General features: G+C 41.6%; 1 protein-coding gene across 5 annotated transcripts in view; it reads right to left on the bottom strand.

The window, feature by feature from the left end:
* Positions 1–20,390, bottom strand: part of THRB (thyroid hormone receptor beta) — a 432,256-nt gene that overhangs the window by 31,338 nt on the left and 380,528 nt on the right. For all 5 annotated transcript variants that reach the window (XM_036759243.1, XM_036759246.1, XM_036759242.1 and 2 more), the window contains exon 6: positions 2,398–2,498. In XM_036759243.1, the coding sequence (XP_036615138.1) occupies positions 2,398–2,498 (101 nt within the window). The remainder of the gene's footprint in view (positions 1–2,397; positions 2,499–20,390) is intronic.

Raw genomic sequence — 20,390 nt, 5'->3', positions numbered from 1 at the left:
CACTTGACACATGTACTAGCTGTGTGACCTTGGGCCAGTCACTTAACCCTAATTGCCCTGCCCCCCCAAAAAAAAATCATTGAGAGGCTGTAGGAGGAAGCCGCCACCAAATAAAATTGCTTTTCATGTGCCTCCTTTTGTTCTCAACTTAGGATCATAGTCTTGGAAGCGGCCCTCCCTCCCCTTCTGTATCATCTGGTCCAATCTCATCATTGTGCAGAGGAGACCAAGTCGAGAGAAGGGAAGAATGTAAGGTCCCTGAAGGCAGGGATTGTTTCCTTTTTGTTTTTGGCCACCTGATTAGCAGATTAAGTGACCTGCCTAAAGTTATATAATGGCTAATTTGTTTCTTTTAGTTCCCACTGGTTTAGAAAAAATTAACTATAGATTTAATAATCTGATTAAAGCTAGAAATATGATCAGAAATTTGAATGTGGGTATTTGTCCAAATCCAGTCTAGCCACTCCAAGGTGAGGCTACCAACATTATTGAGAAATACCCAAATTCAGTTAGAATAAAACCCTGGTTCTCTAGACGAAGAAGAAGGAAGGCCTGGTCTGAAACAGCAAACCTAAATTACAGAGATATTTAGAGAAATACGATTTTACTATTTTCAGAGAAATGTAATCATTCAAAATAACATTTTAAAAATTGGTTCCCAGAGAGAGAGGGCCTGCTTTAATGAAGTAAAGACTCACTTGTGATTATCGCTGTGGATTTGCCTACAATCAATGAGCTCCTGCTTTTAAGGATGATTTCTCCATGTACAGACCAAAGGCAACCTTTAGCCTAGCTCTGGCTAAATGATCAGAAATTGGAGATGAGATGGAGAAAATGAGGTCTGATTGCACTCCCATTTTAAAGAACATCTCAGTAGATTTAAGACCCAGTTGCCTCAGAGACCAACACTCTACTGTGTCACCCCAACATTTCCTATGTGCTGACTGACGGTCCCATTTAAATTAAATTAAATTTAATGCACAGATAAGAGGAAGCAGAACATTCCTATGAAAAACTTTCCATTAGAGAACTGACTTACTTCCCACCTTAGCCTAGCCAAAGCCCTGTGTGCCAATTATCTGGCTACTGGCAGCATGTATAACCTCTTAAAATGCCCTTTGCTAAGACAGCCACAGGGAGGTTGCTCCATGGACCAGAGATGATCTCTTTTATTATTCATTTTAATACCCTAGGGTAATTTTTCAGAGTGAATTTTGTAAATTGACTTAGAATACACATACATACATTTTCCTTTTTTCTTAACCTGAAAGCTTTTTCTATCTATAAACATTTTTAGACTTGTAAAAATGTTGATCTCAGTCTTTGTTTTGTAAGGTGAACTTTAAATTGCTTTTCCAGGAAAAACTTCATTTAAATCCAACAATGTTTAAACTTTCTTTGAGGAGGTGCACAAACTCTGGCTAAACTGGGCAATTCGGCATAGTGGTATTAAAGCTGTTTCTTCAAAGCATAAAAATGAACCTGTAGGACCATGATTATCTGCGGAATATTTGCTGTGTACACAGATTATGTGGATAATCAAAGGCTACAGTGGAAATACCAGTGGCCTCAGAGAGACTTGCTAATGGGGTACACCTGATTTCTTCTTTTAGTAGGAGGTTTATGCCTGCAACTAAGTAAAATGCATCTTCTGAAATCAAGCTGGTTTGGGCCTGGTATCGGGTTTGTTGCATTTGCTGGGCCATGTCTGATGTCACTTCATGTTACCTTTCTTTTCTTAACCTAATAAGACTGGTTTGCTTTTGGTTACAACATGAGGTATAAGTGAATGCTAATGGCTGGATTTAAATAAGAGTGTCGCAGGGGGTAGGGATTAAGTTAAATGTATTATCTGGAGTTTGCGTCTCAAGTACTCTGAAGGAATAGAAGCTGTGTACATTCAAAATGGGAAATAGAGACATATTGTGATAATGAATGTGATAATGGTGGGTAATGGCTTTTATCTCCATTGGTAATAAATTCCAGTATGTATGTAGTTTAAGAAACTGTGATCCGATTGCATAGCATTAAAATGTTGTTTGTTACAGTTGTAATAAAAAGCCATGATAACTTAAAAAAAAGGTAACAAGGAATGAGGGTAAACTAACAGAAAATATTAAAGAAGCCTGTTTGTGCAATTTAGCAAATGCCTACAATAATGCTGATTGGGAGACCCTGATGACATCCCATCCCATTTTTTTAGTTGTCATTGGTCTTAAAAATCAATTCAATACCATTAAAAATGAGTAACGGACCAGATATCTGGATGGTTATGGGCAACAGATGCTGCAGTCCAGCCCTAATCTACAGTTCTACGGTTGTGATGTTCATGCACCAGAGCCTTCTGTCATGAAAAAAGGAGCTGGCTTGCTAGAGTCATCCAGCCGGATTATTTACCTTGCAGCCTTCACAAGTGATGCATCGGTAGTGATACCCAGTGGCTTTGTCACCACAAACTACACATAGTTCGTCCTTGTCTAAGTAACTGGGTATGTACCCTGTGAAGGAGGAAAAAAAGAGGAGTATGAAAAAAAAGAGAACGGCATGTTAGACGTCAAAGACACACCACACTAGGTACTGCTCAGAGCCAGAGATAGCTGGCTGCCTACGAGCCGAGGCGGGGACTCCCCAAAGAGAACTCATCCAGTGCAAAAGTCATCTCTTCACATGACAAGTGCCATCGTTTTCAAACCCAGGGCATGTTTACATGCAACATTATCACCTCAATCATCACCTTTGTGCTTATGGAAAAAGGAGATGGAGAAGAGGAAGACTGAACACAGTAACAACAACCTGTTGGATTCCGGGAGTCGCTGTGTGGGTCCTTGAGCTGATAAAACTACTTTTCTTCCCACCAAGTTTTTTCAGGGTCTGGTCTTGGCAGTTAATGCCAAAGCACATTTGATTCTGTTTGGGATCATAAGCACTATGCAGTGGCACAGAAATATTTTCAGGCTGGACAGGGTCCCAGATTAGTGAATCCAAAAGTCTCTTTTTTACAGAGGAAGCTTGTCCACGATGACATGAGTTTATGGCAGAAATGGGGCTCAAATCCAGGTTAAAGAAATTGGACTTCCAGTCCAATAAAAATAATCCAAGTTAATTGTCTCTATATGGAAAGATTTAACTTTAAATATAAACTGAATGAATTAATGGATTTATCTACACAGAAAGAAATTATTTAGGCTTATAGTTACATGACATGGACCCCCCACCCCACCAAAAAAAAAACCTAAACCAAACCCAGTAGGGAATGAATGGGAAGAACTGAGATATAGGATACAGAAGGCAGCATGGCACCCTGGATTTGATGTCAAATCGTAGATCTTTCACTTGCTACCTGTGTGACCTTGGGCAAGTCACTGAGCTTTTCAGTTAGCTTCACCATCCTTCTCTGGAAAACAAGAGGGTTGAACTAGATGATAAAGTCCAAATTAAATCACAAAGACTCTGGCTGCTGTTAGTAGACTTACTGTTTTCTCTTTGGCCCAGGAAGAGGAACCAACCATAGTTAGCCCACTTCTCACCTGTCTTTGTCTATTTTGCTCCCATCTGAGTCAGTAAACACATGTGTATGCACACACATGAGGACTGACCATGAGAATGGCTGATTCCGTTTACTATGTGAGCCCTAGAAGGCTGTCTCCTTATGACTACCTGGGGCTGCATGGAGCCTGGTCAGATTCAGAAATCAGACCCATGCATCACTTAGGGGATGAGGTGGAAGGAAAAACAGCTATGCATGTATAGATATGCATGTGTTTACATATATACACATATCTATCTATCTATTCATCAACCATCCATCTATCCACCATCCCTCCATCTATCCATCAACCATCCATCCATCCCATCTATCCATCCACCATCCATCTGTCAACTATCTATCCATCCACCATCCGTCAACTATCTATCCATCCACCATCCATCCATCCATCAACCATCCATCCACCTATCTATCTATCCATCCATCCAACTATCTATCTATCTATCTATCTATCTATCTATCTATCTATCCCTCCTGATTATGGTTCTTCCCAAAGTCTTTTTACTCATCAAATGCCTAATGATTTTCAGAGAAAGGCTTTTTAGGGCAGAATGATGTGAGAGATTTACCATACTCTTCATGACGTTTTCACAGCCTTTTTAAAAAATTAAAAACTGAGATGAAGTTTGTCACTCAAAAAAGTAGCCTTGAAGAGAAAAATGAAACTTCCCATAATTCTTCAGAACTTTTTGGTTAGAAACATCTGGCATCTCCTTTCAGGGGATGGTACAGGTAATGATGATGATGATATAATAAAAGCTGACATTTATACGGGGCTTTACAGTACAGATAGACTCATAGGTTCATAGACTCAGAGCTGGAAGGGACCCTTGGGACCATCTAGTTCGAGCTTTTTATTCTACAGATGAGGAAACTGAGGCTCAGAGAAGTTTGGAGGCAGCAAGGTAGGAACTGTAGTTCATGGAGTCTCAGACTTGGGACCAAGAAGATCTGAGTTTGAATCCTGTCTCAGACACTTCCTAGCTGTGTGAGACGGGGCAAGTCATTTCGGTTTCCTCACCTACAAAGTGGGGATAATAAGAGCACCTAGCTCCCAAATGAGCTAACATACAGATAGTGCTTTCCAAACCCCAATGAGCCATGCGAGCTATTTTTATCAATAAGTGACTGCCTCGAGGTCATACAGGTTACAGAATTAGGTTTTGAACCCAGGTCCTATGATGCCAAACCTAGCCTTTTTTTCATTGTACCACAGATAAGGGCATTCAGAAATCAATTTGCCAGCATCCTGTGTGCTTCATTTAAAGGCTAGATGGCTTTTCTGATTTGTCTTTGCATCATGCAAATACAAAGATTAATCCAGTGAGTTAACTCCCATGTGTTTGAAAGCATCATCAATGAAACGTGGGAAGGGGTCAGGCATTTCACAGGTTGAAGAGGAGAAAGAAAATAGAAGATCCCGGTTCCCTCCTTCATTCCACTCTTTGTGACCAATTTGGGCTTCTCACCCTGATTATTTTCCTTCCAGACTCTGGGAAAGGGTGCATGTTGGGGATGTGATAGAGGCAGACATAGAGAGGAAGGAGGAAGCAGAGAGCAAGACAGGAAAGGGTGTGTGGGTGGGTGTCTCCAGAGAATTCAGAGGTGGAAGAGTGTAATTAACTCTGCTGCCAGACCTAGCATTGCCCTGGAAGAGACAGGTGGGACTTTGGCGGTGTCAAGAACCTGAGTCCATGGGAGGGACGCAAGTTCTGTGGTGCTACCATTTCACTGAGGGAGAGGGAGGTGACCAATTACTGAGATAAGGATTGATCACCCAATCAGGCAGTCAGTCAACAAGCAACGATTAAGTACCTCCTGTGTGCCAGGCGCCAGGATACAGACAGAGTGAGCCAGTCCTGGAGGACTGGTGGTGGTGATCGATGGGAGTGAGGGAGCTTTGGCTGGTATTGGGTTAGGGGCAGGTGAGAGGTGCAAAAAGCTGATTGGCTGGAGGCAACCAGCTGGTCATCCAGACAGACAATCAGACTTTCAGACATTCAGAAAGACTCATCAGCCACTTTGAGGATAGTTCATAGTTTGAGTTCTAAATGTCTAGGAAAGATTTTAGTGGATTCAGAAAAGATCCACATAAGTGGACCACATGGACACAGGTGTAGAGTGGCAGTCAACCTGGCATAGGAGAAAACTTTATCTTTTGTAGAAAGTCCAGATCTCCTCATTGCAGCGGAGAAGGCATGTCCAGATCTAGCCCCACTGAAGGGGGCCACATCCTTTGGCAATGGGGATGTTCCATTGCAAAGTTTGAGGTTTCTGTTTTGCTTGGGTTACTTGGGTAAGATATATCACCAGCTACAGGAGGAGAAGATTGTCAGCTGCAGAGCCATCTCCTTCCATGGAGGGGCAGGAACTGGACCAGTGATTTCATTGATGTAAAGAACTTCTGGGTGAAGGCACTCCCTCCATCAAAGCAGGTTGCTACCTTGACATCTTGTAGTCTTAAGAAGGCTGTCTAGAAGAGCACGAAGTTAAGTGACTCACCCAGGGTCACAAAGCCTGTCTACATCAAAAGCAGGACCGGATTCAGTTCTATCTGGCTTTAAGGCCAGCTTTCTCTCCACCAGGCCATATTGCCTTTCTTTCTCCTTCGTGTGTAGAGATGAAAACTGAACACCTTCACACAGACACTGAGCCCAAGTGTCAGCAATGGGCAGCATTAGATCATTTGTTTACCTGAGTTGTGTACTTCCTTTGAATTCTCAATGTTCCACTTTGGGCAGCGCCATCTTGACTGTAACACCCTGCAAGTAAACTTTGGTGGCCCCTTCTCCATGTCCAATTCATTATGTTCCCAGCTTACACAACTGCTGAGCTCCAAGTCCCTTGGGTACCTCAGTCCTGTGAGTAATTGATGGAGCGAATACTCTAATTGAATAAGACGTAGCAACAACAGGATAACTCAGAAGGCCCTCATCCCCAGCACAGACTCTGGGAGCCTTTCCATGACAATAAGCAAAGTAAAAAACAATACAAACTGGGCTTTGTGCCCAGAGAACTAACCCCTCATCAAACACTGTGTGCAGTTGGGGGGAAGGAGGAGGAGGGGGAGGGCAGAGAGACAGAGAGAGAGAGAGAGAGAGAGAGAGAGAGAGACAGAGAGAGACAGAGAGAGACAGAGAGACAGGGAGACAGAGAGACAGAGACACACAGAGAGAGACAGAGAGAGAGACACAGAGACAGAGAGACACAGAGAGAAGGAGACACACAGACAGACAGACAGAGACAGACAGAGACAGAGAGAAAGGGAGAGACAGAGAAAGAGACACAAAGAGAAGGCTGAAGTTTAAAATATTCATAGAGATACTGAATAGGAGGACTGTATTAACGTGTCTTCTGGACCTGCCTGGGTCCTGGGCCCACGGCCAACACAAGTGCAGAGGATTTTTGCAGGTGCGAGCAGCAGGCCTGGGAAGCCAGGGCCAGGCAGATTCGGCCTGTTGGTGGTCAGGGTGCTGAAGTCCTGTTCCCACTCAAAGTTCATTATTGCTGCTGCTGTTGCTATGGGTCCGTGTCTAACCCCTTGGCACCACTTTCCCAAGACTGACGCCGAGGCCTTGAATATCGTAACATCCTGTTCTTGGCCCCTGTCTCTCTCTGGATGGACAGCCTTGCCGTGACTTGGCCCAGGCCATGACATCTCCTCTTCTGTAGCTGTCAGCACCCTTGGAGTTGCCTCTCGGTGGTATGGCCGTGGGCCTGATCCTACTGCTATGCATCAGGAACTGAAGAAAATGTGTGTGTTGATCCCGTAGGATCGGACGTCACAGACTTTGACCTGGAGGGGTCCTCAGAGATCATTTTGCCCAGGGGTTCTTAACTTATTTTTTTGCATCATAGAAGCCTATGGACCCCCTTCTCACAATGTTTTCAAATACATAAAATAAAATACAGAGCATTATTTTTGTTCCTAAATACAAACAACATACATAGCATTACAAAAAACCAATGAGAAATAAATGACACATAATTGTAAATATATAATTTTTTCTCATCCAAGTTCACAAATCCCCTGTAATCTCTCCATAGATCCCCAAGGGTGAGTCTGTGGATGAGAGGGTAAAAATGCTTGATCTAGTCTACCCCTTTTTGTTTTACAGATGAGGAAACGGAGACAGAGAAAGGGAAAAGTAGGTTGTCCATGGTCACACGGAATTTGCATCCAAGTCCTTAGATTTCAAATTGAGATTTCTTTCTACTCATGGACAGAGGAGAGTTGCTAGTCTATGTTAACACACATAAAGGATTCATGGTTGGGACATGAATGTCTTTGGAAGCTTGCAGATATTAACGCAGCACAATTCACTTTCATTTCCTCTATTATTTGACATTTAGATGGTTTTCATTTTTTTCTAGTTGTAAACAATGCCGCTATAAAAACATTTAAGATACTTATCTCTCTTGGTAGGTCACTAATCAATGAATAAATATTTCTTGATCAGAATCTTCTACAGAATCATCTGGTGACAACTCCTTACATGATCCTACTAGTATGATCCACCCACACCTTCCAAATTCCCTATAATATTAGTTCTGAAATATTCATTTTATATCAGAAGTCATCCTGGGCAATAAAACATCAATCGTCATGCCCCACTTCATCATTTGCTATTAATTTTTTTGTGAGGGAGTGCCTCGATAGAGTCCTTGCCTTCTCTCCAATATCTAAAATGTTCCTCCCCTGCCCCTCCAGCTGCCTTAAGAGACTGTTCACCTTTACCTTCAACGTAAGGCCTTCCCTGATCCCTCCAGTTATAAGAGGTCTCACACTTCTGAAGTTATTTCTGATCACTTTGCATACACTTTGTATAGAGAGGCAGCATGGAGTACCAGTATGACCCTGAGCAAGTCACTTAACCAGGTGGCATAGTGGATAGAGCGCTAGACCCGGCGTATGGAAGACCTCGGTTTAAGTCCAGTCTCAGACACTCACTAGCTGGGTGACACTGGACAAGTCACTGACCTCTATCTCAGTTTCCCCATCTGTAAGATGGGGAATAATAATAATAACGTCGACTTCTCAGGGTGTGAGGATAAAATGAGATGATGTTTGTAATGTGGTTTGCAAATCTTAAAGCACATAAAATGTTACTGTTGTTCCTGACCTGTGGTAGAACCTTCCAAGCTTGTACTGGTCTGACCAACCACAGTTGGATACACTGTACCTTGACCCCAACACAGTGATGCCATCTTGGTCCTCTTTGAGAAAGGACAACAACCAATTATTATTACTATTATCGTTACTACTACTACTACTACTACTACCACTACTACCACCACCACTACTACCATCCTTAGTGTTCCAGGCAACTCTCTAGGACAGAGGATCTTAACCACTTTTTGGTGGTTAATGGCAGTCTGACGAAGCCCACAGGCTTTTTAGATCTCTTTTGAGGATAATTGTAGACCCCTTTTTAGAATAATTTTAAAAATTTGTAATTGAAGGAAATGTTACATTTCAATTAGAGGTTAGTGAGCATGGAGATGTACTGTCTTCTCATCCAAGTTCATGGTCATGATGAAATCTATCCCTGGGGAGTTAATGCATTACAGGTTCAAATCCAGGCTCAAACTTTGGAGCAGAAATTGATTTGCTTTGGTGAAGGGAATTAAATCAGTGGAAGCTTCCCTATGCAAATGAAATCACACGTCCAGTCTCCCACTACTCCTCTCTCCCTAAAAACAGTAAATACATATTGACTTCTACCCACCCCAACTAGACTGTGAGCTCCTTGAGGGGAGGATTTATTTTATTTTTGGCTTCGTTACCCTGAATGTCTAGCAGAGTGCTCTGCACACAGTATGCATATAATCAGCAGTGAATGGACCCGAACGGATATTCCACATAAAATGAATGATAGGGATTCTTACAGGTGTCTTAACATGGCTGGTAGCACCACATAAGACCCCATTTCCCTCAGTAAGTATAACTGCTGCCATGCTTTATAGCCATTCCACCTCTTTTCTCTCCCCTCCCAAACATTTCATAGAAATCACACAGCTGTCAGCAGGCCATCAGCTCCAGTTGCAGAGTGAGAAGCTATCACCCAAAGGGTAAAAGAATCTCAAGTAGCTACCCGGCTCTGTGAATCTGTCGTCACTTGCTATGCTTGATTCAACGGGCACTAGCTGCTGGAGTTTCTCCCAGGTGCCGTACCTAGAGCGCCAATAAATGCCTACCCATCCTCCTAACGGTGTCACAGATCCGGTTGTTAAATGACCCACAGAGTTTTCCAAATTAGTATCAGAAAATTTTGTGGATCCGTGCTTGATTGATATGATTGACATGTGTTACTTGAGAAAACAACCAGTGACAAAAGGACAATGCTTGGTGTTCCTATGGATTCCAGGGTCTCTTGAAATAACACCAGGGTCCCCCAGGGCTGTCTGGTCCACCTGCTGGGATTGACTGGCCTCTAGCAATTATGAGCCAAGGTGATGTGCTAGAAGGATGAGTTCAGTGGCCCCGGGGTCCTTGCTGCTAGCATTCATTTGGCCAGAATCTCTTCTCTTTGGCTTCATTAACTGGGTTAACCCTTCATCCATCCTTCTTCTTCTTTTTTTTTTATAAAAGCAATCTCTACCTAGTTATAGATTTCATCATTTGCCAAACAATCCTAATCTTTTAAAAATTGATTTCTCCCAATTTCTGAGTGACTGTTGAGTATGAGCTTGTAAGCATGAGGTACTTGCCATGGGACAGTGGAGAGGATGAATGAAAAAGCCATTATCACCCACTTACAACATGTTAGGTACTAGAGTAGGTGCTGGATAGTTCAAAATCTGCCTTGGACTTGCTGCGTGACCCTGGGCGAGTCACTTAATCCCTGTTTGCCTCAGTTTCCTCATCTGTAAGATGGGATTAAGGATAGCACTTACCTCATGGGTTTGTTGTGAGGATCAAATGAGATAACGCAGGCAAGGCACTTTGCGAAACCTTGAAATGCTCTATAAATGTTAATTATCTTTATAATTATTAAGTATTCTTATTACTGTGGCCGCTGTTATTTCTGATGCTCTTGTGAATGTTCTTGCATGTGAGAGGCAGCAAGGCATGGCAGCTGGAGAGGTGGCCTTGGAGTTGAGATGAGCTGGGTTCAAGTCCTGCCCTGATAAGCACTGATTATGTGATGCTGGACAAGTGACTCTCTCGGTGACCTGGCAATTCTCTAAGACAGAAAGCCTGTGATCTGTGTTGGCAGAAGAAACTTCCCACTAGGAGGTCCCTATATCTATAAAATCGCAGTCTTGGTACATTCTATGGGTGGGGGTGAACTACTGATTCCTTTTGCTTCAATTAATTTCCCTGGAAAACCCCTAACCACTGAGGCTTGAGATGGAGGAGGAAATGAGAAGAAGGTTTGCCTTTTGCCACTTATTATGTACAGGGATAGCACCATATACAGGCACATAAAAGGTCCCTCCATAGCACGTTTTGAAGGAGTGCTGAAAGGCCTGCCTGGCCCTGATGATGGTATAATTGAAATTACAACCAGTGGAATGATTTCTTTGTGTTGAAGCATTTTCTCTAAAAGGCTCATCAGGAGAACCTCTGATTTGTTGGATGGGGGCAATGGACATGTGGGGTCCCTATAATGGTAACTTCAAAAATTAGCACCAAAAAATTCTTTTTTTTTCCTGTGGAAATAGACATGTGCATTGGCTTCTAGCTGAGGGATAAACACCTCGCTGGAATGACAAAGGGAACTCCTGATTGGTCTCCTGTCACTGGGGGTGGAGCTTGTCCCAGTTCAGGAAACTAGGGCTTCCTCAGATCACCCTGATCATGTACATTTCTCTTTGTCATGTGTCGGCTATTGGGGGAGAAGAAACTTTTTCCTTTTTCAAGAGTGCTCCTCTTGAGGCTGCAGATGAATTCTGAATGTTTTGTTGACTTGGCTAATCTTACTTTTTCAACCGAGTTAGCTACTTAGGAAAAAATATCTGCATTGTTTCATTTTTGTCCTTGTTTAGCCCAGTGCAGGGCTCACAGTGGGCACTCAATAAATGCTTCTCACTTTTTTACATGTTAAAGAAGCAGTCCCATAGTCCCCCGTGGGGAATGTTCAGAGTAATTAAGAATCACAATCCTAATGGGAGAAGGTAATCTTTCACCAGGAGGGCTTGCGCCATAAACCAGAGCCAGTGAGACCACTGAAGGATGCTGACTGATGGACTTTGAGCTGAATTTTTAATGGCATAGTTCTAGAGAAGCAGAACAACATGTGGTAGGGGCAATTTGAATGCAAGATTAGTGGTGGGACACTGCATCTGGGGCCATCTCCAGTTGTCTTGATCTATGTCTTGGCATTGGACCCAGATGGCTCCAGAGGAGAGAGTGAGGGTGATGGCTTTGCACAGCCCTCCCTCACCTAATTCACTTGCATGTCATGGCATCACCTTCCTGATGTCATGGTCCTCTTGGAGAACAAAGACAAACAACACACCAACAACAAACAACAATGGCAGGAGAGACTCTGGCATAGAGAAACAATCAATTAACAAGCATTAATTAAGGACCTCCTATGGGCTGGGTGTCGAGGATACAACAACAAAAAGAACCAGTCTTTCCCCTTAAAGAGTTTCTAAAATGCAAGGAGGAGGAGAATAGGGGAAGAAGAAATGCAGTTGGGCAATTAGGGTTGGTAAAACAAAGTAGGGGGATTTTTGTCCTTGATTTATTGGGAAGTTACTAGACCATTTGAAGAGAAACAGGAGAAGGAGCCATTTTATGGCTGAAAGCAAGAGGCTCCATGAGAGGGGTTTGAAGATATTTAGGTATGGGATCATCTCAGTCTAGGCAAGGGTTTGATAATAATTATGAAAAGAAGGGCTAGAGCTGAGACCTTTGTGGCAGCCTTGTAGCATAGAGTGAAGAGAGCGTTGTACGGGAGCCAGGGGAGCTATGAGTTCAAGTCCTATCTCTAACACTTAATATCTATGCCACCATGGAATAACTGCTCTGAGTTTATCGTCCTCATCTATAAAATGAAGATAACACCTGCAGAACCCACCTCCTAAGGGTTTCATGTGGAACAAATAAGATGATGAATGAAAAATGCCTTGTAAACCTTAAACTTCAACAAAACCTTCAGCTATCATGGCATAAGACCCAAGATTTAGAGCTCCGTATACGGGTCATTGAGTGCAAACTCTCTTATTACAAATAAGGAAAGAAAGCATAAAGTAGTGGGTCAATAATTAGTCAACAAGCATTTCTTAATTGCCTATTATGAGCCAAGCACTGTAACAAACACAAAAATGGAACAACTCAACCTCAATGAGCTTATATTCTATTAGGGGAACCAACAGGTACATACACAGACATATGCACATGAATACACATATATAAAAAAGCCACAGAATAAATACAAGATATGAGGAAAAGGCATCAACAGCTGAGGAGATCAGGAAAAAAGTTTCCCATAGAAGGTGAAATGAGTGGATTGAGGCTTCAGTCAGCTAGTATGTGAGAAGCATCTATGAAGTACTCATTATGTGTCAGGTACTGTGAGTGAAAGAATCAGGATTTGACCCAAGGTCTTTGGGTTGTGAACATAGTGTTCTGTGGTAGTTAAGGATAGAATGAAGGGAGGGGGCAAGATTGGGCATTGAGAACAAATCTGTGAGTCTCCATGATAATGGAGCGTCACTCCAATGGAGCAATCGTAGTCAGAGACGAAACAAGGAAAGTGCCAAGGATAGAGCAGTGGGGGCCATGCACAGTTAGTAAGGAGAGCCCACATAAGCAACTGATGAAACGGATGCTGAATGAGCAGCTAGAAAAGCAGGAGAAATCAAAAAGGCAAATAATGCAAAACTAATGCCAGGGAGGATGGTGAGGGTAAGGGGGCGACTGGCTTTTTGAAAGGTCAAGAAGGATGGGCCCTTGGCCAAAAAACATTCTACTTGACCATGAACAAGTTACTCTAGTCTTTGATGAGGGACTATAAGTGGGAACAGGAGAAGAATTAGAGACAATGGAAGCAAACAGCTTATTCAGAGACTAAATAATACCCTTCTAGGGCAGTCCGTGGGCTTTGCTACCATCTTGCTATAATGTCCTGTCTCTTATCATAAGCAACCATTGTGGAAAATGGCACTAGATGTTTTAGGAGGAGGTTAACACATCAATTGCCATCTCTGAAGAATGCATCTTTTTGACAAGAGCCTCTGAGTTCTTGATAAGAGAGATGGGGAATGGTCTGAAATGAGAGCTCGGCATTGTCTGCTGTTCGGCTTCGTTTGGGCACAATCCATTTCTTGGCACTAGGAGGCATTCTTATTTAACCTCGAACAAGACAAATGTGTTCTGTATTTAAGGAAAACACTTTAGCATTTCTCTATAATGGCCTTGTCTCTTAATGGATTCCACGTGGTAATGCCCAACTTGAAACAGAACTGAGTGCAGCAACCGGTGTACAGACACAGTAAAAACAAAATCTGCCACGGCACGAACTACTTAGTATTATATTTTAAAAGCTTGAGATCTGCATTTCAATACTCAACAGTGCACAGGGCATTCACCTAAAGCAATCCTTTAGCTAGTTTTAAAAGTGTTACTGAGATGTCCTTGCAAGAAGTTTTGTTGAAATTCGATCTCCTGCATCTGAGTCAGGCCAAACAATACCTGATTTACCATTTAATTTCCATTTCTAATGTTTATGCAATTATACCCATTAGGCTGACAATTCTTTAGTGAAGTTGATGCGTTACTAAAATGCATTCATTATATGCTTTTGTAGGTCTTTCACCAGCTGTAGAGCTTCTGTGTTTTTTCCAATACAACCCAACAAGCATATTATTATTTGTTCCTCACTTTTCTTTTTGCACATCTCAAAATTATTCCAAAGAGTAGGAACATTTACCAAAAAAAAAAAATCCTTCTTGATCATGGTTTAAGAGTTGGGATTTGGGGGGAGGGAGGGGAAGGAGGAAAAAAAAGTTGGGACTTCCTGAGTTCTTTGAATATGAAAATTAATTCCGATACAAATATTTTTGCAACTCTTGGAAAATCTAATCCCTATAGGATTTAAGGGCATAGGAAACTGAAACAAATTCACTGTATGAATGAGAGGTGCAAGGAAAGGGTTAGGTTAAACACCTCTAAGGAAGAATTCTGTTTAAAATAAAGCGAGTATTTGACTAGCAAGGCCAAATCCTGATTGGTCCTAAACTTCTGCACAGAATTGGACTTTTTGGTGAGAGAATCAGGCCAAAGGCACTGTCATCTTCTGGCTATGTTGATTTCATGAGTACTAATGAGAAAGCACCACACCCTGACTGTCTAATTCCCTTAAGTTTGCCTTCAGAATTTCAGCTCTTCAACACTATGTTGTACCTTAGGAAAGTCTGTGATCAAAAGCTGGGGCTAATTACTGATTTTAATGTCCCCTAATTGCTATGTTCGATTTAAGATGCCATGTTCCATTGGAGGACAAAGAGAAGGTTTTCTTTATTTCCTGCTTAGGATTATTCTTTTCATCATTCCTTTGTGCTGGATTTTTTTTAAATTAAAGCTTTAGAAAAAACAAAAACCTTCTACTCTCCATCAGAGAATTGATAAGTGAGACAGACTCTATTCTAAACTTCAGCCTTTCTCAATATACTGAAGGAAAGAAAACTATTCAGAGACTAAGAAATAAGATAAATTCAAAGGGAAAGACAGAGAAGAGAGAGAAGAAAAAGTTTTGACAGCTGTGTTACTGAGGAATATAGAATGGTGCTGAACACAATGAACACAGACAAGGCAATTACGATTTATTGGGAATCAAAGAAAGCCCAAATGGAACAATAAGGCCCCTTCAAAAGGACACCTGCTTAAAGTATTAATGTTGTCTTAATGAGACACCATTGAGGATTCACTGACAGAAAGAACCCACCCCACTCAACAACAATATTGGATCAATACAGACAGACATGCGGGGTCTAACCTTTTGTTCTTGGGAGACAGTTAGCAGATTGGTTCGTTTTACTGAGGTCTGCTTAAAAACTGGCTGCCACAAATACTGACATGCTTAAAGCCAATCACCTGCCTTGTTCAGTGAGATTGGAGGGGAGGGCAAAGGGAGAGGGAGTCCAGCAGCCTTTCAAGGTACAGGGCTTTTAAAAATGACATCCATAGATGCATAGAACGCCGTTTTGTTTCTGCATCTCATGAATCATATTAATGCTCAAGACACCAATGCCCAAAGCAGGTCCCCTTTGTTAGGGACCTCCTCACTGGGTCTCTGACGAGGTTCTGGGTGAAATAATCACGAGAAGTGCCAATCGGTGGGGAAAATGTCAGGAAAGTTTTGTAATTAACTAACTCCTAGCCACATCTGAACTCTCCAGCAAGTTAAAAGGACACCAACAGAGACATCGGTTATTTGGGATCCTAGGACACCATCCCCCAAAGCGGCACAGAGTCCCAACGGGCTCATTTCTCATTTTGAAAGCCAAGTTACCCAGAAGCTACATTTCTTAAGAAATAGGGGACACATGGTAGGGGACACAATGGGAAATTTGCAAGTTAGAGAAGGTACTTTGAAATTAGTTAGGTGTCTCTTGCCTCCAAAATATTATAAATGTAAAACTCTGGGACTCAATAGAAGTGCAGTTTCCCAACAACAGAGGACAAAATGAACTTTTAGACACACCTTGTCATCATACTATAATTGCACCCAATCTCCCTCCCTTTCTTTATTCACACCTAGAAGTTACTGATGTGGCCGCAAATATTATCATTTACCCTCAGAGAGAAACGGAAACAGGATTCCTGGTCTGTTTGAATTAAATGGGCAGCCTTTTTCCCCCATGGAACCATTTGAAAAGTTGCCGATGATATTTCCTTCTGCATTATGCGAGCTGGGTCAGATCTCTTTTCAGTTAATTTCACTGGAGATATTCCTTTAAAAATACAACAGGCCACCGTATCATTGCAAATTAGGTATCTCTGTCTGCTCACCAGGCTCGTAAGTCCCACAGATGCAGAGTGGAAGCATTTCTGTCAAAGCTACACTAGGTTTTGCGCTTATGAGTGCCGTTGCACTCATTTTCTACATTGTATTCCGAGTTTTCACTGAGTGCTATGCCAATCATGCCTAGGCAAGGAACATTCTGTGTTCGGGATTTTGTAGGGAATGCTCCATCGACCCAAGTGGGGAAGTAACATGCCACTTGCTTGGATATCCAGACCATGTCAGGCATAGTTTTGAAAGGTGAAATTTTGCAGTGGGAGGATATAATTCTTATTACATCTGGATTGAAATGATTGGACATAGCATTCTTTCCAGGTTAAGCAAGGGGAGTAAATCTAGAGAAATGAACGAACAAGTCATTCTAACATACATTTACTATTACACTGCCCAGGACAAATCATGTCAGCTAGCTAGCTAATGTGCACATTTCCCATGAAATGTCAAGAAAGAGCCAAGTGGATTTTTCCATGGAACCGGAGGAAAGGAAACTGATGATAACTGGACCATTCCAAATCTGACCATGCCCATCTCTGGAAGGGAAAACTTTTAGATCTCTCCTCCTCTCTTTCACCTGAAGATTTCTGGTTAACATTTGGCTAACTGAACACATAAAAAATCCAACCCAGAGAGTGATTCTAACTACAGCGTTCCCATGCGAATAGAAAAGTGCTTGGAAATCTTTGCTGCTCGCAGAGACCTTTCAATCACCTAGCAACCTCTATTACGGCTGTTTTCACTTTGGAACAGACAGGCTTCAAATTCAAAGATTATGTGTGAGGAAGCAGATGCAGCAACTTTTAGGGGAAAAAAAACAATAACAGGCACAGAGACTAAAGGGAGAAAAACAGAAATAAAATTGTCCCTACCTTTTTTCTGAGAGTACGGTGGCGACTGCACCTGAGTGAAAGTAGGCTTTTCTTCAGTGAAATATTCAGGTTGGCTGTACGGCTTCAGGGCCATGTCCATGTCAGAGTACTCGCTTTTAAACATGTTTCCAGGGTAACTACAGGTATACGGCTGATTCACTGCCCAGGCCTGTTCCATATATATGTTGTTACTGTGCCCGGCCTGAGCATCACAGCTGCTGTAATTCTGACTATCTTCGACATAGGTGCAAGAACCTGGACACTGCATATAACCAGTGCTCCCAGCACCTGGATAGACCTCGTATATTTCCTGCACACAGAAGTTCATTTTGTGATTCTGTCCCCTGCGTTTCTACTTTACATACACACGTACACAAGCGGCGTGCATGCACACCATCTGGGGCATACACACGGCTGTGCATACACACCCAGACGCATACATACACATCGAACGGCAGGGAGAGGAAAGATGAATAAACAGGACCAACAAAGTCACAGCCTGCTTCACTTTTGAAGAGTAGCACTTGATGTGCTAACGTCCTATTTATATTGGGTAGGCTGGTAAACTCCCCTGCCATTCAAACATATTGAGAGGCAGATTTATGACCATCAAAGGTCTTAATCTGTGACTGTAGCTAATTCCTCGGGAAGATGGCAGACAGGTAGGGCTGACCTCCCCCACCTCCCAACATCAGATAAAGAAGTGACTGCCAGACGAGCCACCTCATTAGAACATCGCAAGCAGAATTCATTTTATAAACCATCCTAGCCCCTTTCAATATGATTAGAAAATGATGGGTACACAAAGCGGCGATTCTAGCACTTTAGCTGACAACTTAAGTGTGCAGTATTCTAAGGGGAACTCCCCCGGGGATGGACAGAAAATCCTCAAATCAATAGGCTTGTTTATTAGCACTAACTCATTGAAAACTTAATAGTGCTGGGTGGATGACCCACCCATTAATCTAGGGTGATTTTTAAAAACAGATTTGAGTGTCTTAATCGGTTGCTAGAAGTATTGATTTTCTTTTATAGAATTATCCACAGGAACCAATCACTGGCACATGTTTCTCTCTGGCTTTTAAAATATGTTAAAGATAAAGTTTTAATAAACTTTAGGGATGTTTGTGAGAAACGTCTATGGGCTAAACATGTGATAATTTCCCAAATCAGGTTGTTTTTACTTTCTAATGGAGATTATTTATATACAATCTTTACAGGACTCATATTTCCTAAATGAACGGTAGCCAACTCTTTTGATGGTTTCACCGCCCCTCCCCCTCCTTCCCTCTTCCCTCCCTCCCCCCTCTCTGTTTATGAAAAACACTATTGGTTTCTTTGTCTGTGATCTTACTGTTTGCTGGGGTTATACACTCCTAGTCATTCTACCCAAGTCCATGAATATTTAGTACCATAGAAGTTGGGATCATGATGGGAAAGGAAAAGAAGGAAATAAACATGTATAAAACACCTACTATGTGCCAGGTACTATGCTAATCATTTTACAAATATTATCTCAGGTGATCCTCCCAACAACTTGGGAGGCAGGTGCTGTTACTATCACCATCTTATAGATGAAGCAACTAAGGTAAGTAGAGGTTAAGTGGCTTGCCCAGAGTCACATTGCTGGTAAGTGTCTGAGGCTGCATTTGAACTCAGGTCTTAGGGACTCTAATCCTTCACTCTATCCAGTATTCATTATTTTCCTGCTATTTTCTGGTTACCCTTAAAACAAACCAGAAGCCTTTACAAGAATATTTTTAATTATACATACAAGTAAACATTTAATTAAAGTTTTCTTGCTGAAAATGTCAAAACATTACATTTAAAGTAGTGGTTATTTTCTGAAAACTCTAGGATTAAAAGTGCTATAGACCTTATGTTTTTTTATCTGATCTCCTTTATTTATCTCAAATTGACCAAAACTAATACTCAGATTAACCTTTCAATGAGCTGTTTTCCTTCTTGGCAAACAAAAATGGCAAGGAAGAATCTTTTTGGCTAAGCATTTCATGTTGGATGCATCTAATTTTACCCAGTGATTTTTCTGGCATATTGTCCATTTCTTTGGAGGCAAAAATCCAAGGACTTTCTTGCTTTTTATTGCTTAACAATATTAGCAAAAGCTATGACCATTGTTTTTATTTTTTATCTCAAATGAACAATTAAAAAATCATTAAATAAAATCTATAAATGCTTTTGAAAATCAAGCCATGCTACAGAATTATATCACTTAGTTAGAAAACTTTCACGTGAGAAATCACAAAATAATGGGGAAGAAAAGATGATTTTGTTTTTTTTAAAACTAGATAATTTGAAAAACCCCAAGACTCAATATTATTTGTATCGAATATGAAACATCTAAATTCCCACAGAACTCTTTGAATAGGAGAGTTTTTAAATCTATTTAACAACCCTCCTCCCTCAATCAAATTTTATCTATTAGTGAACGTGCCCCACTGAGCAGTTCAATGAATAGAACTTTTGGGCCTGGAGTTAGGAAGCCCTGATTTCAAATCCTACCTCAGACACTAACTGTATGACCTTGGGCAAGTCACTTAACCTCTGTGTGCCTCATGTCCTCAACTGTAGAATGGGGATCATAGTAGCATCTACCTCCCAAGGGAGGATCAAATGTGACATTTGTAAATCACTGAGTATAGTTCCTGGAACATAGTGACCACTTAATAAATGGTTGTTCATTTCCTCCCAAATGAATCCTGCCATTCACACAGAGGGAGTATACTTAGCTTCTAATAAATATGCAAACTGACTGTTACAGCTAAGAACAAATTTGGTCTGGGATTCATACTGAGTTTGCAATATGTCCCTGGCACGTTAACGTAAGGGATCACATTCTACAACCTGAGACTGATCTTTTCTCTTTCTTTCTGAATTCAGTAAGGATTTTCATGCATATATAAGTGGGAAAATGAGGTGTCCTTAGGAGTCCCCCCACCCTTTTGGCTCCTCTTAACTGACTAATATAACTTAGTG

Source organism: Trichosurus vulpecula, chromosome 5 (genome assembly GCF_011100635.1).
Source record: "Trichosurus vulpecula isolate mTriVul1 chromosome 5, mTriVul1.pri, whole genome shotgun sequence".
Classification (NCBI taxonomy): Eukaryota; Metazoa; Chordata; class Mammalia; order Diprotodontia; family Phalangeridae; genus Trichosurus; species Trichosurus vulpecula.
This window is presented reverse-complemented; position numbering and strand designations above follow the sequence as displayed.